Source organism: Phyllostomus hastatus, unplaced genomic scaffold (assembly GCF_019186645.2).
Source record: "Phyllostomus hastatus isolate PE091 unplaced genomic scaffold, TTU_PhHast_1.1 phas_scaffold_216, whole genome shotgun sequence".
Lineage (NCBI taxonomy): Eukaryota > Metazoa > Chordata > Mammalia > Chiroptera > Phyllostomidae > Phyllostomus > Phyllostomus hastatus.
In genome coordinates this window covers 19593677-19614160 of record NW_025334018.1, presented here as the reverse complement: position 1 = coordinate 19614160, position 20484 = coordinate 19593677, and the positions used below count along the sequence as shown (strand labels likewise).

Here is a 20484-nt window from a genome sequence, read left to right as displayed (position 1 = left end):
AGGATAGAATTTCCAACATGCTTTTCTGATGAAGGCCCTGTGTCCCTCCAGTCCCTCGTCACACTGTCCTTCGTACCCTCAGGGAAACTGTCTTCCCAGGCTTTCACTGGATAACTGGTTATTTATTGGATAAAATGATCACCTGAAAACTATGTCATGCCCAACTGTGCACGAAAGGGTAAAGCCACATCCAGAGGAACCCAAGTTTATTACCTACCAAGTACCATGGAGGGGTTCATCAGAGGAGTTCGTGTCTTCCTTTGCTTCTTGCTCTGCTTAATCACCCTTTCACTAAGCTTTCCCTGGAGCCAGAAATAGGAGAAATGTAGCTCCAGTTAAGACTGCAAGTATCCTGTGCTGAATTCTTATCAGCGCCGTGTGATGTGAGTGTGTGGTCTCAGTGCAGGCTGCCTACTTCCCCGGAGCGTCACTGAAGATAATGATGGCGGACGGCCCACTCTGAGGGCCACATTTATTTTGAGTATTTCAACAACATATGGCATGGACAGGCACACAGTCCATTACTGTAGCTAATGCTGAATCATTTTGTTTATGTTTTAAAAATGCATCGCATTTGAAAATAGCAGAAAACAAAATTGGTCAGAATTTGAGATGGCACAAAACTCACTAAAATATCTTTTATTTCCTCGAACTACAATCACCACCACCAAAATGCTACTCTTTGTATTTTTTCCTTTGCTATGTACCAAAAAGTGTAACTTACTTTTTAAAAAATATTGTTTTTAAAAAGATTATAGTTCAAAAATATCTGTGACGGACGATCGATATTTGTAAGGGCCCACAATGATAAAGGGGAGTTCTGACCAAAAAGAGAATATTTAGCTCAAAATCCCTTGTTTTTTTTTCCTGTATTTAAGAAACAAATACATACTACCCATGACTAGTAAAGATGGAGTAACACCAAGTGCTACAAATTCTGTAATGACGTTGCAGATCACATTTAGATACCAAATGAAGCTCTTAGTCATGACCTTGAAGACAGATGTTTATTTAGTTTTCTTTTTCGTTGGTTCTTGCGTTTGTCTTCGGAAACATCATTGGGTGTGGTCTCATAGAAATGGTGGCTTTTGGTAATCTTCAGGATGATGTAAATGAATACAATGTAATGCCTATTAATGGAAAGTACCCTCAGAGAGTGTTAATAATGATCACATTTAGGTACAGCAAGTAAAAGAATACACATTATTATGTGAGCCATTTTTATTGAATCTAAAATTAAAAGTAGTCTGAGGGGGAAAATAAAGTCAGAACAAGACACTGTGAAATTACTTATTGATCAGACTTTTGAAAATATTTGGGATGTCGCACGGCCAAAGCAAAGCAGGGAAACACATTATGCGCCCACAGGAGCGACAGGGACGTGGAATCTCAAAGCCGGTCACGAGGAGATAAAGGTTCTTGGATTGTTAACATGGACATATTTTCATACTTTTAAATGGAACATAATTAATTATGTAACTAGAATCACTGCAACTGTCTTCTAATGTAGTAGCTGAGCAATCGTAAGAGGACGCTGGTGTTTGAAATGCACAAGTACAAAACTCCAGAACATGGAGAGAACTGCATTTTGCAAAAATTCTTAGTGAGCCAGAAGTCCATGCCCATGAAATGAATCCTTGGGAGACCTCACTTTGAAACAGCAAGTGTGTTTGGGCGGATGAAGGCGACAGTGTGTGGGTCGGAGCCAGCCAGGGTATGTGTTGACTGAAGAATGAGCATCTCTGTGAAAAACGACCCTTTGTAACGGAAGAAAGTATGGAGTCAGCTTGGACTAGGGGAGAGAAAGAGAAAATTTGCACACCCTCTATTTGCACTGTAATCTTCTTTTCCTTCCTCACCTTCCCTGCCCACCATTTAGCCTCAGGGACATGTACTGATACTCTTGGGACTAAGAAACTGTAAACTCAATAATCTCAAGGAACCATTCTTTTATTAAAATATCTTTTAATTAAGTCAGATGGTTACACACTATGGTACTTTATAACGCTCGCCACCCTTTCCCGAAGGTAATTACTGTCTAAATTTATTTTTTATAACATGGAAGAGGTTGGTTAATACTACCTTGAATAGGTATTAGTAAAGTTCTATCCTTTCTTTCATGAAGTTAAGGTTATAGTGTTCAGTATTTCACCATTGAAATGAGTTCCACTAATAAGCTTTCAAACGTTACACACATCTTGCAGTCCTGGGTAAACTTCATTTGGGGATGGTGCGTCTGGCCGGCTTTGTACTGCCTGATCCTGTTTGCTCATGTATCCTGTGTGGATAATTTGAGGTCTACGTCCTTGCGCGTCTAGAAAATTTTGTTTTCATGCTTATCGTTGTCCTACTGTGCACTGAGTCCTCAATGAGGTTGTTTTCTTCTGGAATTTATAATTTTGACTAATACTTGTGTTAGCTAAATACAATTTGATCTAAAAAATGAAAATGTAAAATTCAGATACAACCAACATGCCATAAAGTTTACCCTTTAGAGTGTAGAATTCAGTGAATTTTAGCGTATTTTGAAATTATACAAACATCACAATGCCAAACATTTTCATCGCCCCTCCCAAATTGTTCTCATACTCATTAAATATCATTCCTCCGTTTCCCCCCAGTCCTGGCAAATGCAAATATTTCACTTTCTACACATTTGCCTATTCTGTACATTCCATATAAATAGAATCATATAATGCGTGGCCTTTTGTGTCTGACTTCCTACCATATATTTTCAAGGGTTCTCCATGTTATATCATAAATCACGGTATCATTACTTTTTATGGCTAAACACTAGTCCATAGTATGGATATACCAAATAGGTTTATCCATTCATTGGTTGGCAGGCATTTGGCTTTACTTATTTTTTTTTAGTTATTATGAATAATGCTGCAAGATTTTTGTGTGAGCCTCTGATTTTATTCTCTTGGGTGTATATTACCTAGACATAAATATTCTAGGGTGTATGCTAATGATGTTTAACATTTTTAGAAATGAATGAAACACAATGACTTTAATATTTGACATTGACTATCTACTATGCAAACCATTCATGAGAGTATTTAAAAAGACTGGGATAATATAAAATTATAACTATAAAGTGGTAAAGTAACCCTCAAAATTGTAGGTGAACTCGGAATGGCCAATTTGATGTCATCAATTGCAATTAGTTGGGATTAATTATGTAACTCTTTGTAAAAAATCAATATGCTACTTTATAATCTTAAAATGAATACATTTTTAATGTAACTGCCACTTTAAGGTCAAAACTTAGCTGAGGTATTTAAGTGGAAATGTTGGAATATGTTCCTGGACACATTTGGTTCAATATTGATCTTAAACCCTTTAATTAGACACTTTTATTACATAACATAATTACACAATTGTGTATCTTTCTAATTTTCTCAGGTCATCAAATTTCACTTTTCCATTGGTGTCTCATTCTGAAATTAATTTTTCTGACCACTTTTTAATTATTATCTTGAAATATGAAAACAGTTCTCCGAAGACACTAAAAATCAATAACTATTTAATATAAGCTATGTAATTGTACAGCTTTCCTACTCATATAAAGTTTGGTCGTCAATAAAAGTGGTAAAATAGGCTGCTACCATAAATACATGTTTAATGTATTTTATGCTTGCCACCAACTTCATCCCGCTATTTTCTCTAGTTACATTCCTCCTAAAGAGGGAGATGATTTACATATCATTTTAATAGTTCAAGACGTCCCAGTTTTTAAAGACCAAGGGCTTCACGGGAAGGTTGCCATCTCTACAATCAGCCATCACACGTGAACCGCCCTTCTCAAGGTTATGAATGGATGTACCACTAAGGGCCTTATTTTCCCGCTCTCTGTCATGTGTCACTTGAATGCCATACTCAGGACCTCCCCCTCATTTCCAGGCACTTGGCCTGGTTTCCTGATCACCTCTTAAACTTTTTTTCATGCTGCATGACTTCCTGCTGTTCCCACTGTCACCGTAGATTCTAGACACCTGGACGGACCTTCAGCACCTACCTGTGGTCCCTTCAGGCTACATTAAGGGCCTGACTTCACAGCAATATAAGGCCCTGGCTTTGGCTCCTGCCAACATTTTCTGCGTCACATTGGCAAGGCACAAACCCCTGCTTTAGTGTTCTCCCTGGCATCTGCTTTCCTTTACACCTCCTCCTTGCAGACTGCGACCAGGGTCTCCTGCTCCTGCCATCCTCTATCTTGGCACCATCTACTCCTTGCTGTGAAAATACGGCTGTGGAAGTGGACTGTGTTATTTAAGCCAAATATCTGACTCTCTCATCTTTCTCATAAACACAAATCTTTCAGGTGCTTCCCTGAGAGTGTTTGAATAAGAGGCACAAACTCTATTCCTTGGTGCTTAGATATTCAAATGTACTTGTGTCTCTCTGTTCTTAATGTTCTTATTCCCACTTGTAATTTTTCAGAAATATAAATGGTATAATGAGTTAATCAATGTTTATCGAGTAACAATAATCTGACCAGAACAGTGTCAGAAGTGAGGGATTGAAAAAAAGTTTAAGGTGTGACGGTTAAGTGATTAACCATATGTGACTGAAGGGTGATAAACGGGATGTCACCTCCTTTACTTTATTTTTCCAAAGAAAGTAACTTTTGCCAAGAAAGTAAAAATCAAGCCATGGTAATATTTTAAGGTGGTAAAGGTTTTCATCCATGTTATAAACTAGGAAACAGGGTTAGAGTTTACTATTTAAATAGAATAATGTCTACCCAAGTTATAACTGAAGGTTTAAAAGGGATTAAAGTATTCTCATTTTATATTACTTTATTAGAGATAATTAAATGTGGTTATAAAATCATGCATTTCCTCCTTGAAAGTTATGTGAGTTTTATGAAGCTAAACTATATGAATAATTTAAAAAATATGTTACTTTTATTTTAATAAATGTGGCTATGGTAGCTCAACAGTTCAGTCATAAAAAATAGCAGGAGTAATATGTACATGTATTTTCAGAAACCTAGAGTCTGTATATTTTGTATATTTCTATTTAAAAAATATTAAGTGCTTGATACATTCCATGCACAATTAAATGAGTTAAGAGCGTGCAGGTCTCATTAAGGCGCTCTAACATAGTTTCATGTTGCATTGAGAAAGAAACACAAACACAGAAGAAAGAAGGCTAAGTTACACTAGATAGTAGAGGTTCCAAATGAATGGAGGAGGTTCTTAACTCATTGTTAGAGACAGAACTTGTCTTTAACTAAATATTGTTTTGCACAAACTTGATCGTTTTATCTGTTTCACAGTGCATGTAAAATCAGTAATCAAGCGAGGGTTAGTACAGTTCTCAAACTGAACAGCATCATGCGTTGCATTTAGTATTTTCTAAATCTGTATTGATAATTTTTATTAATTCTATTATTTTGATAATAGGGGAAGCATTTCTCTATAAACTATGAAATATAGCACAGATACAGTGAGATATTTTTCTCATTTGTTTAGGGCCTAGCCATGAATTAATAAGCCCCAAACCCTTTCACCTCTATCATATAACGCTACTTTTTTCAAAAGCGACAAATGGTTTACTTGGCAACGAGGAGTAAAGGAGGAGTGTCTAATTCCTTTCCTCTCTCTCTGGGACGGAACTGCGATAGTCAGATGCGTAGCACCATGCAAGCACGTCCTCGACCTTCTGCAGAAGTGCAGAGATGCCTGAGTTATGAGACTTGCAATGCTCCTTTTCTAGACAGAAGTGCCCACTCTTGTGCTGTCCAGTGTCTCAGCAGTTGCTCCATTGTCCTTCTTGTCATCAGGTTTCATGGCAGGAAACAGCAGCACCTCCTTGATGTTACTGGAATCTGTGAGCAGCATGGTGACGCGGTCAATGCCCATGCCCCAGCCGGCCGTGGGGGGCAGCCCGTATTCCAGGGCAGTGCAGAAGTTCTCGTCTATGAACATGGCCTCGTCATCCCCAGCGGCCTTGGCCTTGGCCTGTTCTTCGAAAAGCTGCCGCTGCCTCACGGGGTCATTCAGCTCGGTGTAGGCATTGCATATTTCCCTCTTCATGACAAAAAGCTCGAAGCGCTCAGTCAGACCCTCTTTGGAGCGGTGCCACTTAGCCAGAGGGCTCATTATCTGCGGGTGGTCACAGATGAAGGTGGGATTGACGCACGTCACCTCCAGGAACTCCCCCACAAGCTTATCCAGGAGCCTGGCTGTGGTCCGAGGTGGAGGGCAGTCAATAGCTCTGGCCACGCAAACGTCATCAAGCATTTTGTGAGCTTCTTCAGTTTCCAAGAGGGTGGTTTCCGGCAGCTTCACGCCCAGCGATTTCTCAAGCTCTTCCAGCATGCTGATTTTCCGGAAGGGTGGGGTGAAGTCAACCTCGTAGGCTTGGCCCTCGGGGCCATCTGGATGGTAGGTGACCTTGTAACTGCCTGCGATACTCTTCACCATCCCAGAGATCATCTTCTCCGTGATTTCCATGAGGTCGTGATAGTCTGCGTAGGCCATGTAGAACTCACAGGTGGTGAACTCGGGATTGTGAGTCATGTCAATTCCTTCATTCCGGAACTGGCGTCCAATCTCATACACCCGGTCAATGCCACCAACCACCAGCATCTTATGGTAGAGTTCTGGGGCGATCCTCATGTACAAGTTCATGTCCAGCTCATTGTGGTAGGTGATAAAAGGCTTGGCCACCGCTCCGCCTGGGATGATGTTCATCATGGGAGTTTCGACCTCCAGGAATCCCAGCTCATCCAAGAAGTTTCTTATATATGTGATGATCTTAGCGCGGGTGATAAATTTCTGCCTCACAGAGTCATTCAGGATCAAGTCCAAGTATCTCTGACGATACCGTGTTTCCTTGTCTTTGAGGCCGAAGTGCAGATGCGGCAGCATATGCAAGCAAGGAGACAGCAATGTGATCTCATGGGGCACGATGCTCAGCTCTCCCGTCTTGGTTTTCCCAGGATTCCCCAGAACTCCAATGATGTCTCCTCGGCGCAGTTTGTTATTGATACGAATAAATTCTTCTTCTGATTTATAATTCCTGGAATTGGCCATGACTTGCAACTTGACCCCCTCTCCTCGGAGGTCATAGAAGATGAGCTTTCCCCCAGAAGCTCTTTTGGCATGGATCCTACCTGCCACCTTTAGGGTGACGTCACTCAGGTGGTCCCCAGGCTGCAGGTGACTGTATTCTTGGATGAAGTGAGTCAGCGAGATGTCTACGTGGAATTTGTGTGGGTACGGGTCTTCCCCATCGGCCTTCAGTTGCTGGATGGCGTGGCTGCGGATCTTGTAGTACTGGTTCGGGTCCAGGCCCTCCTCCTCGGGACCCGCATGGTCATTGGCGGTGTGGGCGGCGGCGGCGGCAGCGTGGGCCCAGCTCGGTGGTTTCTCACTGAGCCCCTTCTGCGTGGCCGCCTTCTCCACCATTTTCTTTTCAGCTTTCAGGCGTCTCTTCTGCTCATTCTTGCTCAGTGTTTGTTCGCCACCGTCCCCGTTCTCTCTGGACTGCTGCGCCGTAGCCATCTCCCCGGAGGCCTGGACCGGAAGGGAAAGCTACTTGTTAATATCCAGATGTATATTGTCCAGAACCTTTACTAATGTCCTTCATGTACTGATGATTCAGAAATGAATTTGACGTAATTCTATGTGTTCATACTTCATGTCTAACATGTAAATAAAATATAATAACTAATTTAGAAGTGTTATAGGCATGTATTTATACACCATAAAGAGGGGTAGCATAGGTAATGAGTTTTCTTAAATTTCTCCTTCAAGAGAAATTCTAGCTTCAGCATCTTATATTCGATAATAGATTTCCATTTAGTATGTTATTTCCATTGGTTATTATTGTTTTAAACTTTGACTTGAAAAAAATATATATACATTTCTATTGAAATATTTACCTTAGTTGTACCAAACTACAACTATTATTGGCTTCATTAAGTTCAATATTCTTAATTATGTTCCATCTAAACAGAGAGACTCGTTTTCTTTTTTCTTTTTTTTTTAAGATTTTATTTATTTATTTTTTGAGAGGGAAGGGAGGGAAATAGAAAGAGAGAGAGAAACATCAGTGTGCGGTTGCTGGAGGTCATGGCCTGCAACCCAGGCATGTGCCCAGACTGGGAATCGAACCTGCGACACTTTGGTTCGCAGCCCATCCTCAATCCACTGAGCTACACCAGCCAGGGCCTCTTTAGTATGTCTCGAATGTTCTGTAGCACTTACCGTTTGCAGAGCACGGCTGCAGTGGATCCCACAGTTTTGACAATGCAAATGGCTGTGTATCTCATTCTTATGCGTGGGCCCCACTGCACTGTACAAAGTAATTAGATTGGTCTAGTGTCTTAAAGTGACATATAGCATATTTTCATTCCCCTCAGCAACTTTGTTGTGATACATACTTAATCTTCATTTAATTCACATTTAGTTTTATTCTTAACATTTACAATAGACCTTCCTATGAAATAACACAATTTGCACCATGCTAAAACTTCCTGATAATGTTCTTGAAGCATTTTTGTGATATGAGATGGCATTAAATTATAGAAAGCCTCAAAGGACAATGAAAGTAGATAATATATCTTGAGGTTTTTTTTAATGTTTCCAAATGTACCACATCCGTGCCCAACATCTTACAGAAAATATTACTTTATAAATTAAGTGAAAAACCAACACTATGAGAAAAAATGGGTGTTTGAGTCCTTTTCAGCTAGCACAAATTCACAAAGTGGACCGCAACTTTATACCACAATTTGTGCGAAAGGCAAACAAATTTTATTTCTTACAGCCAGTAAATAAGAATATAAGAAATTTTCTTTAAGATGGTGAAGCCAGCATTCTTTCCTCTGATTTTTTCTCTCTGAAACCAGCAAAAACATGACAAAAATAAAAAATAGAAAAGAATACAATTTCTTAATGAAATTAGGAGTCATTACCCTTAGCCATTTGAGTACTATAAAAATATACCGCAATTAAATTGAAATTGGGACCAACAGGGAAAGAAAACATTTGAATCTACCTCTTCAGACTTTGGACGACAAGCAATAATCGGCAAGAAAATGGGCAGGGTGACCTTAAGGTTCCGAACAGCGATTATTCTTCTGTTCTTCAGTCATTCACGTTTTCCTGGAGCAGCCAGACCGGGCCACGGGGGCTGAGGAAGGGCCACGCCCTGGGCACTGTGGGAAGGGCAACAAGGAGAGGGTGTTCAAACAGAGAAGTGGCGTGGGAGCTACTGGTGGCCCCGGCCTTGAAATCAAACAGGGACAGTGGGTGACAGCTCTGTGGCAGGCAGCGTCCTGGAGGCCGTTGATTGACATAAATGACAACTTCCCAAGGGTGAGCTTGGGGGTCTCTCTAAGACCCATTAGTTCTCGCTCACCCTAAGGGAAGAAGTGGGCAATGTGGGTGGACTCTGTGTAAATATCTTTGCCTTTAAGCTGATTACTTTTCTGTTGTTCCTTTTGATTTGTATAATAAATAACTCTTCTAAAGGGGGTTTTGGGTTAACCTTCGATGTTCTTGTATCTGGTTAGAATGGAACCTCAGGCCCCAGAACCTTCCAATCCAGCCTAAGCCGGCCTGCAGACTAGTGGTTGGATGTCTTATTAGACTGGTGAACAAGAGTGAGAAGACATTGGTCAGACTTTGCTTTGAACCTTCATGAGAACACGTCCTGCCTAGTTAATTAATTAAAAAAGGTCCCTGTGTGTTTTAAAGGTCAAGGGTCAAGAGTGGTCCAGTGGCCACTGAGCTGGAGCTTCTTATTCTCCGAACGGCCAAGGATCCCGTGACACACCCCGTTGTAAACACATCCTTTGGACCAGCTCGGGGCCTTGGAGGCCTCTTTTCTGTTTGTCATAGTTCCGTCTGTTTCAACACTGCCGCTTCCTCCCGGAAGACCCCACCCTTTCCGTATGGAGTCTCACTAGAATCCTAAACTTGTTTGGGGAAAACACTCCAGATGGGAAGTTGTCCTAACATGGGCCATGATAGGGAACTCCGGGCCAGCTGAACTCAACAGATGGAGAGGAAATCGAGACATTCGGTGAAGTGGTATTCAAACGTGGATCAGCTCTTAAAGTTGAAACGGTCAGGCCTGCCCACAGAATGCTTACTCCCAAGCAGTGTTTCTCTGGGACTCCGAAACCGTGTGCAGTGCGCCCTCGGTGGTCGATGCCTTTCTCTACTCAGCTCCACTGTCCTCAGCCAGTGGGACTCCTTCTCTTCCCTCTGCTCTTTCTCTGGCCTCCAGAATAAACGGTTCCCTTTTTCAGGGCTTTCCCCCCACTCAGGAAATTAAAAATCACGTTGCACCAACATTTTCCTAAAATTAGTCAAATTATCTTCAGCCCTTACACTAGGATTTCCTTGAAGTCTGAAGTTAATGCATGCAGTCCAGCCTCTATTGCTAAATAAACACACACACAGACTTTCAAGTGGGTAATTAAATAACTATAAAAAATGTGTTACTTTCCCCCGTTCCCATTGCCATCTGTTTATGTAACACATTCAATCCAGCGACTTCACTACTCCTACCCATCAAGGAAGACCTCCTATGGATGGCTCTGAAGTTTAGGGAGGGTTCGTGCCTTAAATCTGGTGGGCACTTCAGGACCAAAGGCCACTTTACAAGGATTTTTGATGGGTTTATATTAAAAAAGAACACAGTAATTTCGTGAATAATAACTATCCTGTATTCTTCTGTTGAGTGAATCTCTTTGAAGCCGAATGAACCTAGGTGGCCACCCAAGGATAGAGCTTTGATCAGGCTTCAGGGTCACTCTAGGCAAGAAATTGTACAGAAGTTACGGGAAATGATCTAGCAGGTTATTATGCAAAACAGGCTCCATCAATTTAGTCTTGTACAAAGGCCACTTGCAGAGCGACAAGAAAAATGCACAGAGATTCATGAGGATTCCATCGCAGATGAGCAGACTTGGCTGACTGAAGTGAAAGGGAAAGAAAATGAGGACCATCAGGAGGTAGGAGCCCAGGGGCTGAGATGCGGTGATGCAGGGTGGTCACCGGGAAGATGGATGTCAGTCTCTGTGCTCGTGAGGTCACATCAAGGAGGAACAGAAGTCTGTAGGAAAAGATCACGCACCATAGCAGAGGATGTGGGCTGGTGGTGGTGAACTTGGAGATAAATTTCTCTGCTGTGATCCTAGAAGGCAAATTTTTGTGCAATGCAAACACTACGGTTAAAAGCATTATTCTTTCTAGATTATGAAATCTATAGAGTGGAAGTTATACTTGGTAGGGGAGGGATGTAATCTATAATCATAGCTAAAAAATTATAATATGTTACCAGTGAAACAGAAGCTGTAGTTGTCAAAATTTATAACAATGTACACACAATTCATAAACCCGTTAAAGTAACTGAACTGCAATGTTTGGGGATGAAGCAGCTTTGAATATCAAATACAAGCACATGACAACCGAGTCAGGATGCCCCATTTTTTGCCCATAATATGTTTAAGTGTAGGGATATTTTAGACTTGGAGGAACTACTTCATACATCCACTGAAATGTGTTTTATCCTCATAAAGACAAATGGAGCGAGGATGGTTTCTCATGTTTCACAGCCGTGTTTCACTTGAGGAAAAGCGATCTTTTTTAACATTAATTTGAGGTTAGAAGATTCACAAAACTCATTTTTTTGTCATTTTAAGAACTTGAGCATCTTATGAGTTGCTTTTTATATAGATAACATGGCATGTGTTTTATAACTTCTTTAGCTTGTTTTATTATTCTTAAGGAAAGAGGGATGAACAGTACCAGGGATTATGTAAGAGGCAAGCTGTTACTTAAGGTACTGAAATAAAGTTGAGTTAAGTGCTGGACTGCAAGGTGTCTTTACGATCCACACAATATAAATGGTGCAGTGGACTTCAAAAGCATCTTTCAATTGCTTAGAGCATAACAAAGCTGGAGGAAATTTTCTTTGTAAAGCTTTTATAATTTTAGTGCCCTTCTCATGTTTAATGGGGTTTATTCCGTTGAGTGATAAACAAAATGACCTGGGCTATTTATATTTACCTATTTCTAAGTTATGTATTCATTAGCGATGCCAGTGTATCTTATTTTAATACCCTATTATTTTAAAAAGCAGTATAATGGCATTTATATATGCTTTTAAGCAAGCAAGGTATTTTACAAGGTTTATTTTACATGGATATAAAACAAAGTAAACATAGATTATTTTTTTGTGATATGTTGAAACAGGTGATTAAAATGCTTTGCATAATTTCATATGTTGAAAAATACATATTGTTAGTACTTGATTTTAGCAACATAACAAAGTGAGTTCTATGGTTACCCATCGCAATCATTTAAAGTGAGCTGAGGCCCAAATTCGGCCTCATACCGCCACCTCCCAACCTGTTTGCAAAGTTCTCCAAGTCTCGCCCCAGAGAACGTTCGCTTGGACTCAAAATCCAGTGTCTGTAGTTTTAACAGTTACTCCTGCATCAGGTTACACACGTTTAAAAGAACTAAACAGGATTGTATGCACCTGTGTGTGTGCGTGTGCGTGTTTACTGGTACGCATCAATAATCAGTGACTTTTGAAATAATCTTTATACTTTACACTTTAAAGTTAAAATCTCATGGGGTAACTATAATAATTAAGTGATACTGTGATGATCACCATATTCTGGGGGTGTGCAAATGAATTGTCAGTGTTGAAATGAACACTGGATCTTAGATTGATGTTACTAATTTATTTTAAAAGACCTTTAATGCAATGAGTGGTTGAACAACTTAAAATAACACAATGTTGGCAAATGATTAAGTGGCTCCAAACAGGACTTTGATGCAGAAACATTAATTAATAAAGTCATACTGAAAGAAAATGCATTTCTTATTTCAAAGGAAAATTGTAGGCCTGAGCTATTCTCTAGACTTAATTTTTTTGTATAACAATTTAGTTTCACACATTTAAACACATATTTGGTAGTAAGACATCAAGCCTTTATTGAATGAATGGACATAAAATATTGAGCATCTACGGACATCCATATAACTTTCTTCAATCAATAAATAATGTGTGTGGGTGGGATTATTTCTGTAATTGACATGTTGAGTCTGAGTTATGAACTTGATATCTAAGTAACTGTATCAGCTGGAATGCACAGGGGCTGGCTGCAGAGAACTTCATTTCTACTAGGTGTCAGATTTCACTAAATGATGTGCTGACCTCACCATGTAAAACTCACCACGTAATCCCGGCAGGTATCTTCATTCCAAGTTTTTGGTATAAACAAAGGATAACAGTGATAGATTTTCATGAACAAAATTTTCTCTCAAACATTTTAATGCATTTCCAGTTTCAAAGTATGAAACTGGAATTCGTGATGACAAATTATTTTCTGTATAAAATTTAACAAAAAATTTGGCTATTGAACATTATTCCAAAGATAAAGTTTACTATTTACAGATATTATGTCTTGTTTAATATTTATGCTATATTAATTGTGGTATATTTAATATAAAATGATGCCATAAACATAAAAATTAATGGCTGCATTTATACCTTTTTGGTACCTTTCTGTACATTATATTTTTAGTTCAAAGAGAACAATGTTTCTGAGCCTATTGCTACCAGATTTTAAAGTCCCTTTTTCAGAAATAAAAGACACATAATTCTACCAAAACTCAGGAAACATTTCTTCAAAACACACCACGTACACTGTACACAAATACTTATGCATTTAAGTACGTTGTTATAGTTATATTTAAATTTTTTTATATCCTTCCTTCCTTCAGATTTTTATTGGAAACCCAAGGACTTTCTAAAGTGTATTATTCTCCCGTCAGGTAACTGAGTTGTAGCAGACGTACTGGCTCCTCGGTTTCTGTCCCCGTAACAGTTTTGCGGCCCTCGTGTCCCCCACCACCGCCCACTGCCTTTTGTCTGTTCTTTTTCTGAATGACTGACTTGAATTTAACTTTTACCCTTTATTCTTTCTGGCGCTCTTTTATTTCTTCTTCTCTGTTCTTTTTCCGAAGACAATGTTTATGTTGGCACAGAAGATAAGTGCCAACAATAATAACGGAGAGGTTGTTAAACACAGCCCTCTCCGTTCTGTCACCTCATAGTTGTTGGTTCTGATCGTGTTTATTTCTGCATTGACTCAGCAGACATGTGTGAGATATAGCTTTAAAAATTTCCACGTGATTTTAGTGTTGGTTGTGGAGCGGCGGTAGAGTTTGTTCAAGGTTTTCATTACTAGCTAGTACCATTGTGCCGTACCGTTGAGAGTACATCCCATGTAAGTTCCAGTTTCCGAAATATGCTGAGCTTTTTGGATGCTATGTGACAGAAATGTCTTCGGCGAACACGTAAAGTTAATTTCTAATCTATATATTTAATAAAGCCCAGTGAGTTTATGTTGTTTAATTTGCCCCCCCCCCAATGCCTGCAGGACTGCCTGGGGCATAGGAGGCAATTGATAAATAACTGTTGCCAGAGCAAAGAGGGTATTGAATAATACTACCATTTAAGGTGAGAACATAGGTGACTCCATTGCAAAATTGTGTAACCTGGACAAAAAGATTGACATGAAATAGAGAAAAGAAAGCCCTGCCCGGCGGAACATGACAATGGAAGGTTTACTTAATTTTATGGAGGACGGACACAAACCGTGAACAACACTCTGCCTTCCCTCGTCTCCCTAATGACACAGCGCTCCCTTACAGGGAGAAAGAAAGCAGTGGTGGAGTCAAGTTTAAATCGACATCTCGGCTTGCTGTGTGAGAGATGTTTTCTCTTAGAAGGCTCATCTAGAGTCAACGCGTTGTAGTTAGTGAATCGCCATGACCTGTCACCTACTTCCTAGCTCTTGAGGCTCACCTAAGAGCGAGTCCCAAACAGGAATGTCATCCACAGATAGAAAGGTTGCGGGTTCGATTCCCGGTCAGGGCGTACCTTCACCAGTTTTGCCTAGCAGCACTGTTTACTGTGATTATTCATTTTCAAAACCATTTGTATTTAAACACAACTTCCCTTATCTTTTGGATTGTTTATGAGGTGGATTCAATTTTAACAGCTTTTTGAGAGGACAGAATATACCATGTTAAAGGAATTAATCAATGAGGTCTTTGTATACAGGGCAAGAGGTTTTACTAGTGGTAATAGAATTTTCTGTTTTTCTTGTGAAATTTGTGACATTAAATCATTTATCATAGCAACTGTGCTATCATAAGCCTGGGAAAATTACTTCAATATAGGTTTAATAACAAAAAACAAAGGATAAACAAAATTAGAAATACTTTAAAGATTTTTTCATACTTGTATTTTTTATATAACTGACATCAAGTATTTCTTCAAATATAAAACATGATTCCATATGTATGCATAAGTAGATAATTACAAAATATACAGGGTCTGACACAAATAACACCCCTCTTTCATTACAAAATCTTTTATTACAAAATCGTAAGCATGTAATTCTGTAACATGACAATATCACACTCAAGCACGCCCTGGGACATTTTAGGTGCAATGTTCACATTAAAACTGTACATTATTACACCCATATTATTACCCTGCCCACCACACTCCAGCAGGCCTTACTTCTGTGTATAATATCATATCCTTGAAAAACAGGCTTTCCCAAGGCAACATAGATTAAAAGAATCAGTGCATGTGTTATTTGCGAATCCCATTAATCAAAGCTTATTTAATGTTTGAAACCAATGTACATTTGCTAACAGAATATTTAAAAATGAACCACATAGGTTCCGCTTACCTTCTGGGGACCTCAGCTTCCCGGGTGGGTCTGACCGCCAACAGTCAGCAATGCCCGAGGGAAACAAGACGGAGAAGGTTCTAGCAGCCTGGCCATCTCAGAGCTGGATCTGTTATTGTCTGAACTTCGGAGATGACGGCACTGGGACTTCCGCTTTCCGGGCCACACCTGGCACCGGCCTGCAGCAAGCCTTCGGGCAGCCACCAGCGCCCGTGCCGTTTAGGAAAAGCAAGTCCTAATGACTTTTCAAAAACAGCCTAGAGGAAACGAACCTGGACTCTGAGATGTCCAGAGCTTAAAATCATCACTGTCATGCTAACGAAAAGAGAAAAGTTGATGAAGCTGACGACCTGTGCGTTTTCCTTAGCCCACCATAACATAGACACCCGAGTCTCCCTGAAACCTGGAGAAGCAGGGAGTCACAGTGACTACACAGCACGTGGGAGCTGCTGGGCCCATCGCCTGGCAAGCGCATCCATCTGGTCACGTCGACAAGTCGCTGGAGGCTGCAGACGGGAGTGAAAAGAGGCTGTGGACAGGAGGGGGTGCACAGGAGTGAGAGTGGCAAGCTCACGAGGCCAGGGTCTGGGGGCGGGGCGGGGGGGGGGGTTGGTCTTGCTTTGTGGGCTTTACCTCCAGGGACCTCACAAGATTCTCACTGTGAAGAGCCAGGACAAAAATCCCTTCCTTCTTCTTCAGGGATGCGGAAACTGAACCATTTTTGGAAAACCTCCAGAGCACTCTCATAACAAAGGCCAGCTGCCCCACGGAAGAGCTTTTCCAGAGGAAAGAGCACTTCCCCGAGGCTGGCCCCTCCAGGGTTCCGGCCCCTCCTAAGGGAGGAAAGGTCAAAGGCAAAGAAACCGTCCGCAGGTAACAACCCAAGGACACAGACCAACAGAAAGGTATGGACGACAGCGTGGTGGTTGCTGTGTGTGGGGGGGGGGGGTGGGCACAAGGGCAATAAATGGCAATGGGAAAAATACAATAAAGTTTAAACTTAAAAAATAAGAGATTACAGACTGATCCCCCGCCCCCCTACCCCAAACACACATCCCAGGACCAGGACTCTGCTATAACAGTGAATTACAACAGAACTCGGCTTGTATTTGAGAAGAGACTTCCTAGAAAAACCAAAGACGACCGGGGAGAGCAAGGCAAGGACCCTAGAAGAAAATGCAGCCCCAGTACCTACAGCTGCAGCAAACTTGAAACGCAGCCCAAGTCCTGCCAAACTAACATAAACCCCCCGAGGAAGACCTCCGCTTCCATCTCCTGATGGGTCACACCCACCTTTCACTAAAAACAGCTCAAGTCCTGCTAAAAAGGCCAGAGGAAAAGGCAGACCCAAAGGAAGCATCAGAACTGAACCCAGATAAAACAGTGACTTTGTAACTGTCAGGCAGGACAGTTAAAATATTGATAGGAATGTGTTGAGGTCTCCAGTGGAAAAAATAGGCAACATGTAACAAAATATGGGTAAACAGAGGGTTTTTACTAAAGAACATATTACAAATAGAGGTTAAAAGTGTAAATGTTAGATGCTGTTTTGAGTTCCGTGAAAATGGCAGTACACAATTTAAAACTGTAATGAATATCATCAAAACAATGAACATAATGTCTATCGCTCAAACTAACTGGTGAAATGACTCAGGGCAGAGGGGAAACCAAAGCAGATACAGCATAGGAGAGATGTATCCTCATCTGCTGGTAGGACAGAGTCAGTGGGTGAAGTTCAGCATGGCTTCTGTGTCGTAGATGGTACGTCATCCTAAGGCCAGATTCACAGATTAAAAATTCTGGGAAGTTTCAATGGGCTATGTTTTTTTTTTATTGTGTGTGGGTGTCTTTGTCAATTCCCACCCAATTCAGGTACTTCCCATCATTATAACAAATACCGTTGCACAACAAATATTTTTGGTGATTTTCTAGAGAGACAGAAGGGGAAAGCTCCTGAGGTTTCTTGCTGAGCGGGTCCCATCTGGTGCTCTTGTCATTTGTGTGTGCGCTGAACGCTTTATGACTTACAGCACCTGTCAATTAGCACTGTACCGTCCGCAGATGGATTCTGGGGAATTTGCATGCTGCCGCCGAGGATACGCTCTAAACCTATGCACGCCCTGGTTCCCCAGCCAACCTGCTCTCCCCACCCCCCGAAGAAGAACCGTTGCTTGAATCTAATATTTAACTGCAAGTGGGGGATTTCAATGCTAATTCTCCAAGACAAGAGGCTATTCAGGGCCTTAAGGAAAATTAAAGGCCAGCGGATGGCTGAGAAAAACATTCTAGAGGAGGTGTTACACCGTATAAGTGCACGGTCATGTCATTTATCGTGCAAACTGAGATATTTTTAGAAGGAAACAGAATGCTGTGATTGTGCCAGCCAACAGACACAAACTGGGACAACCATGCCACGCTCCTTCCGGAGTCTACCAGAGGAGGCATCGTGGGGTACTGAGGGGCGGTAAGAGGAAGTTGAGTGCGCACCGCGTACGTGAGGTCTCTCTAGTTCGCCTTGTCTTAAGAACATTTAGCATTACGAGGACTAGTGTGTGCTTGCACTGACCGTTTACCATCTGCTTCTCTGGCATCCGCATGCCTCACTTATTTCCTTTATAGTCCTGTATTGTGTTTGCTTAGTGACTTCCTCCCATGGCCTGGGAAAGCTTCCCTCCCCATTGTTAGAGGCTGGAGTTGTTTGAAGATAGTACAAAAACTGTTCACTAAAATAATTTCTATCTTAATGTTCTGTTCGTTCCTCGACACCTTACCGGAGAAGTGACAGGTTCAACATTTTGCTCACCTACTGTGTGAGTGAATAAGAAAAGGGAAGGGTCCGGGGAGAAGGGTGAAGCCCTCTCATCGAATCTACCTTTTTTTAAAAAAGATTTTATTTATTTATTTTTTAGAGAGGGAAGGGAGGGAGAAAGAGAGAGAGAGAGAAACATCAATGTGTGGTTGCTGGGGGTCACAGCCTGCAACCCAGGCATGTATCCTGACTGGGAATCGAACCTGCGACACTTTGGTTCACAGCCCGCCCTCAATCCACTGAGCTACACCAGCCAGGGCTGAATCTACTTTTTCTACCGAGCCCTTCTTGTGGCTTGCTGCTGGCCATCCGTTCTAATGGTGCTGGACACCGCGGAGTTGTTAATCCTCATCTTCTTCGCTTTCTTCCATGCCGGCGCTGAGAACTTGACTTCTTTTACACCTGGAACCATTCCTTCCCCACTAGAGCAGACCCAGAAATGAACATCCGACTCATCTTTCTGGGGTTTGATTTAAATCTCTTTCGCCATACTTTTTCTTACTCCTGATGTTCAACATAATATCCTGCTCAAATTGACTCCTTGTCATAAATAATGCAAGGAAACATGGATCAGTTTAAAGTGGGTAGCATTTTATGGATAAAAACAAATAAATTACCTATTTTACTACTTGGCAGGAAGTTCCTGATTCTATCCGTGGTATGGCGGCATAAAATACAGCTTTCAATTCCTGCTCCATCAGCCTCAGCTTCCACTACTTAACTCAGTATGTGATTATATCCTCTGAAAGTTTTAGCGGTGCCTTTTTTTTTGAGTTAATAGTATCTTCTCACTGTGCACTGCATGGTCTTGTCTTCATCAAAATTTTACATATATATGTGTGTGCATAGATATATGATATTTGTACTTGTAATTCTGCGATAGAATTAACTCTTAAAGATAACTGCCATAAAGAATTATGGACTAAATCAGGCATGCTAAAAATACCATTTTTATGCTGAGGTTATGAATACACATGTCAAAACAACTGGCTGAAAACTCGAGGTACTCAGTCAATCAACCAGTTATGTCGCCTGCATCATGCCAAACAGCCAGCTTGATTGATATTCGTTCCCAACCAAATAAATTGACTTCCAGAGTCATCGAAGTTATACAGTCATAAAGAACAAAGTTGATCATGTCATAGCTCTGCTTAAACATTCGCCCATAACTTAGAGGATAAAATCCAAAATCTTACTCTGGCTGGCATAGCTCACTGTATTGAGCTCAGGCTGCGAACCAAAGTGTCACAGGTTCGATTCCCAGTCAGGGTACATGCCTGGGTTGCAGGCCATGACCCCCAGCAACCGCACATTGATGTTTCTCTCTCTCTCTCTTTCTCCCTCCATTCCCTCTCTAAAAATAAAGAAATAAAATCTTTAAAAAAATCCAAAATCTTTAGCTTGACCCCCCCTGCAAAAAAAAGGCCTCTCAAGATCTGTCCACAAATTGCTTTTCCAACTTTATTTCCTATCAGCTCTTCTACCTTCCCTACCCATCATGCCCTTGACTTTTCGCCTGGGTTTGTCTTTGCTGCTCTTTAAATCACAGCCTACAGGTCCCGATGTCAGTTACGCCTTACCTTGCACCCCTGCCTGCGCGCAGTCTCATTTGTTCCCATAAAATTTTTATTTGGGGCGCAGTAAATTAATGATTAACGTCAGCTGGATGAATATGTGAGTGAATAAATTAATAACTTGTTCGGTTATTTACTTTTTAGCATCTGAGTCAACGTTCATAAGGTTAATTATGTATCCAGGGGACCCCTTCCATTTCAGTTCATTTGGAAACGGGACACACACCTTCAGGTTCGTGAGAAAATTAATTGTGACTACAGTTACAGCCTCTTTATGTGTGGTCAGAGTGTTATAAAAAGTAATCTAGGACATCAGATGTAGTACTTAATATATTCCCTTATTTATT

At 41.0% G+C, this 20484-nt stretch overlaps 1 protein-coding gene across 3 annotated transcripts; it reads right to left on the bottom strand.

The window, feature by feature from the left end:
- Positions 1-1933: 1933 nt before the first annotated feature.
- LOC123804713 (lysine--tRNA ligase-like) lies at positions 1934-15891 on the bottom strand. 3 transcript variants are annotated; one of them, XM_045817132.1, is made up of 4 exons: positions 15755-15891; positions 9019-9178; positions 8226-8313; positions 1934-7532 (listed from the first exon to the last, which is right to left on the bottom strand). In XM_045817132.1, exon 4 carries the CDS (start codon positions 7518-7520, stop codon positions 5724-5726), a length of 1797 nt encoding a protein of 598 aa, XP_045673088.1. In that variant the 5' UTR covers positions 7521-7532; positions 8226-8313; positions 9019-9178; positions 15755-15891; the 3' UTR covers positions 1934-5723. The 3 variants fall into 3 exon arrangements, with proteins under 3 accessions (XP_045673088.1, XP_045673087.1, XP_045673089.1); XM_045817131.1 differs by lacking the exon at positions 8226-8313; XM_045817133.1 differs by lacking the exons at positions 8226-8313; positions 9019-9178 and having other exon boundaries at positions 15755-15855.
- Positions 15892-20484: the final 4593 nt, after the last annotated feature.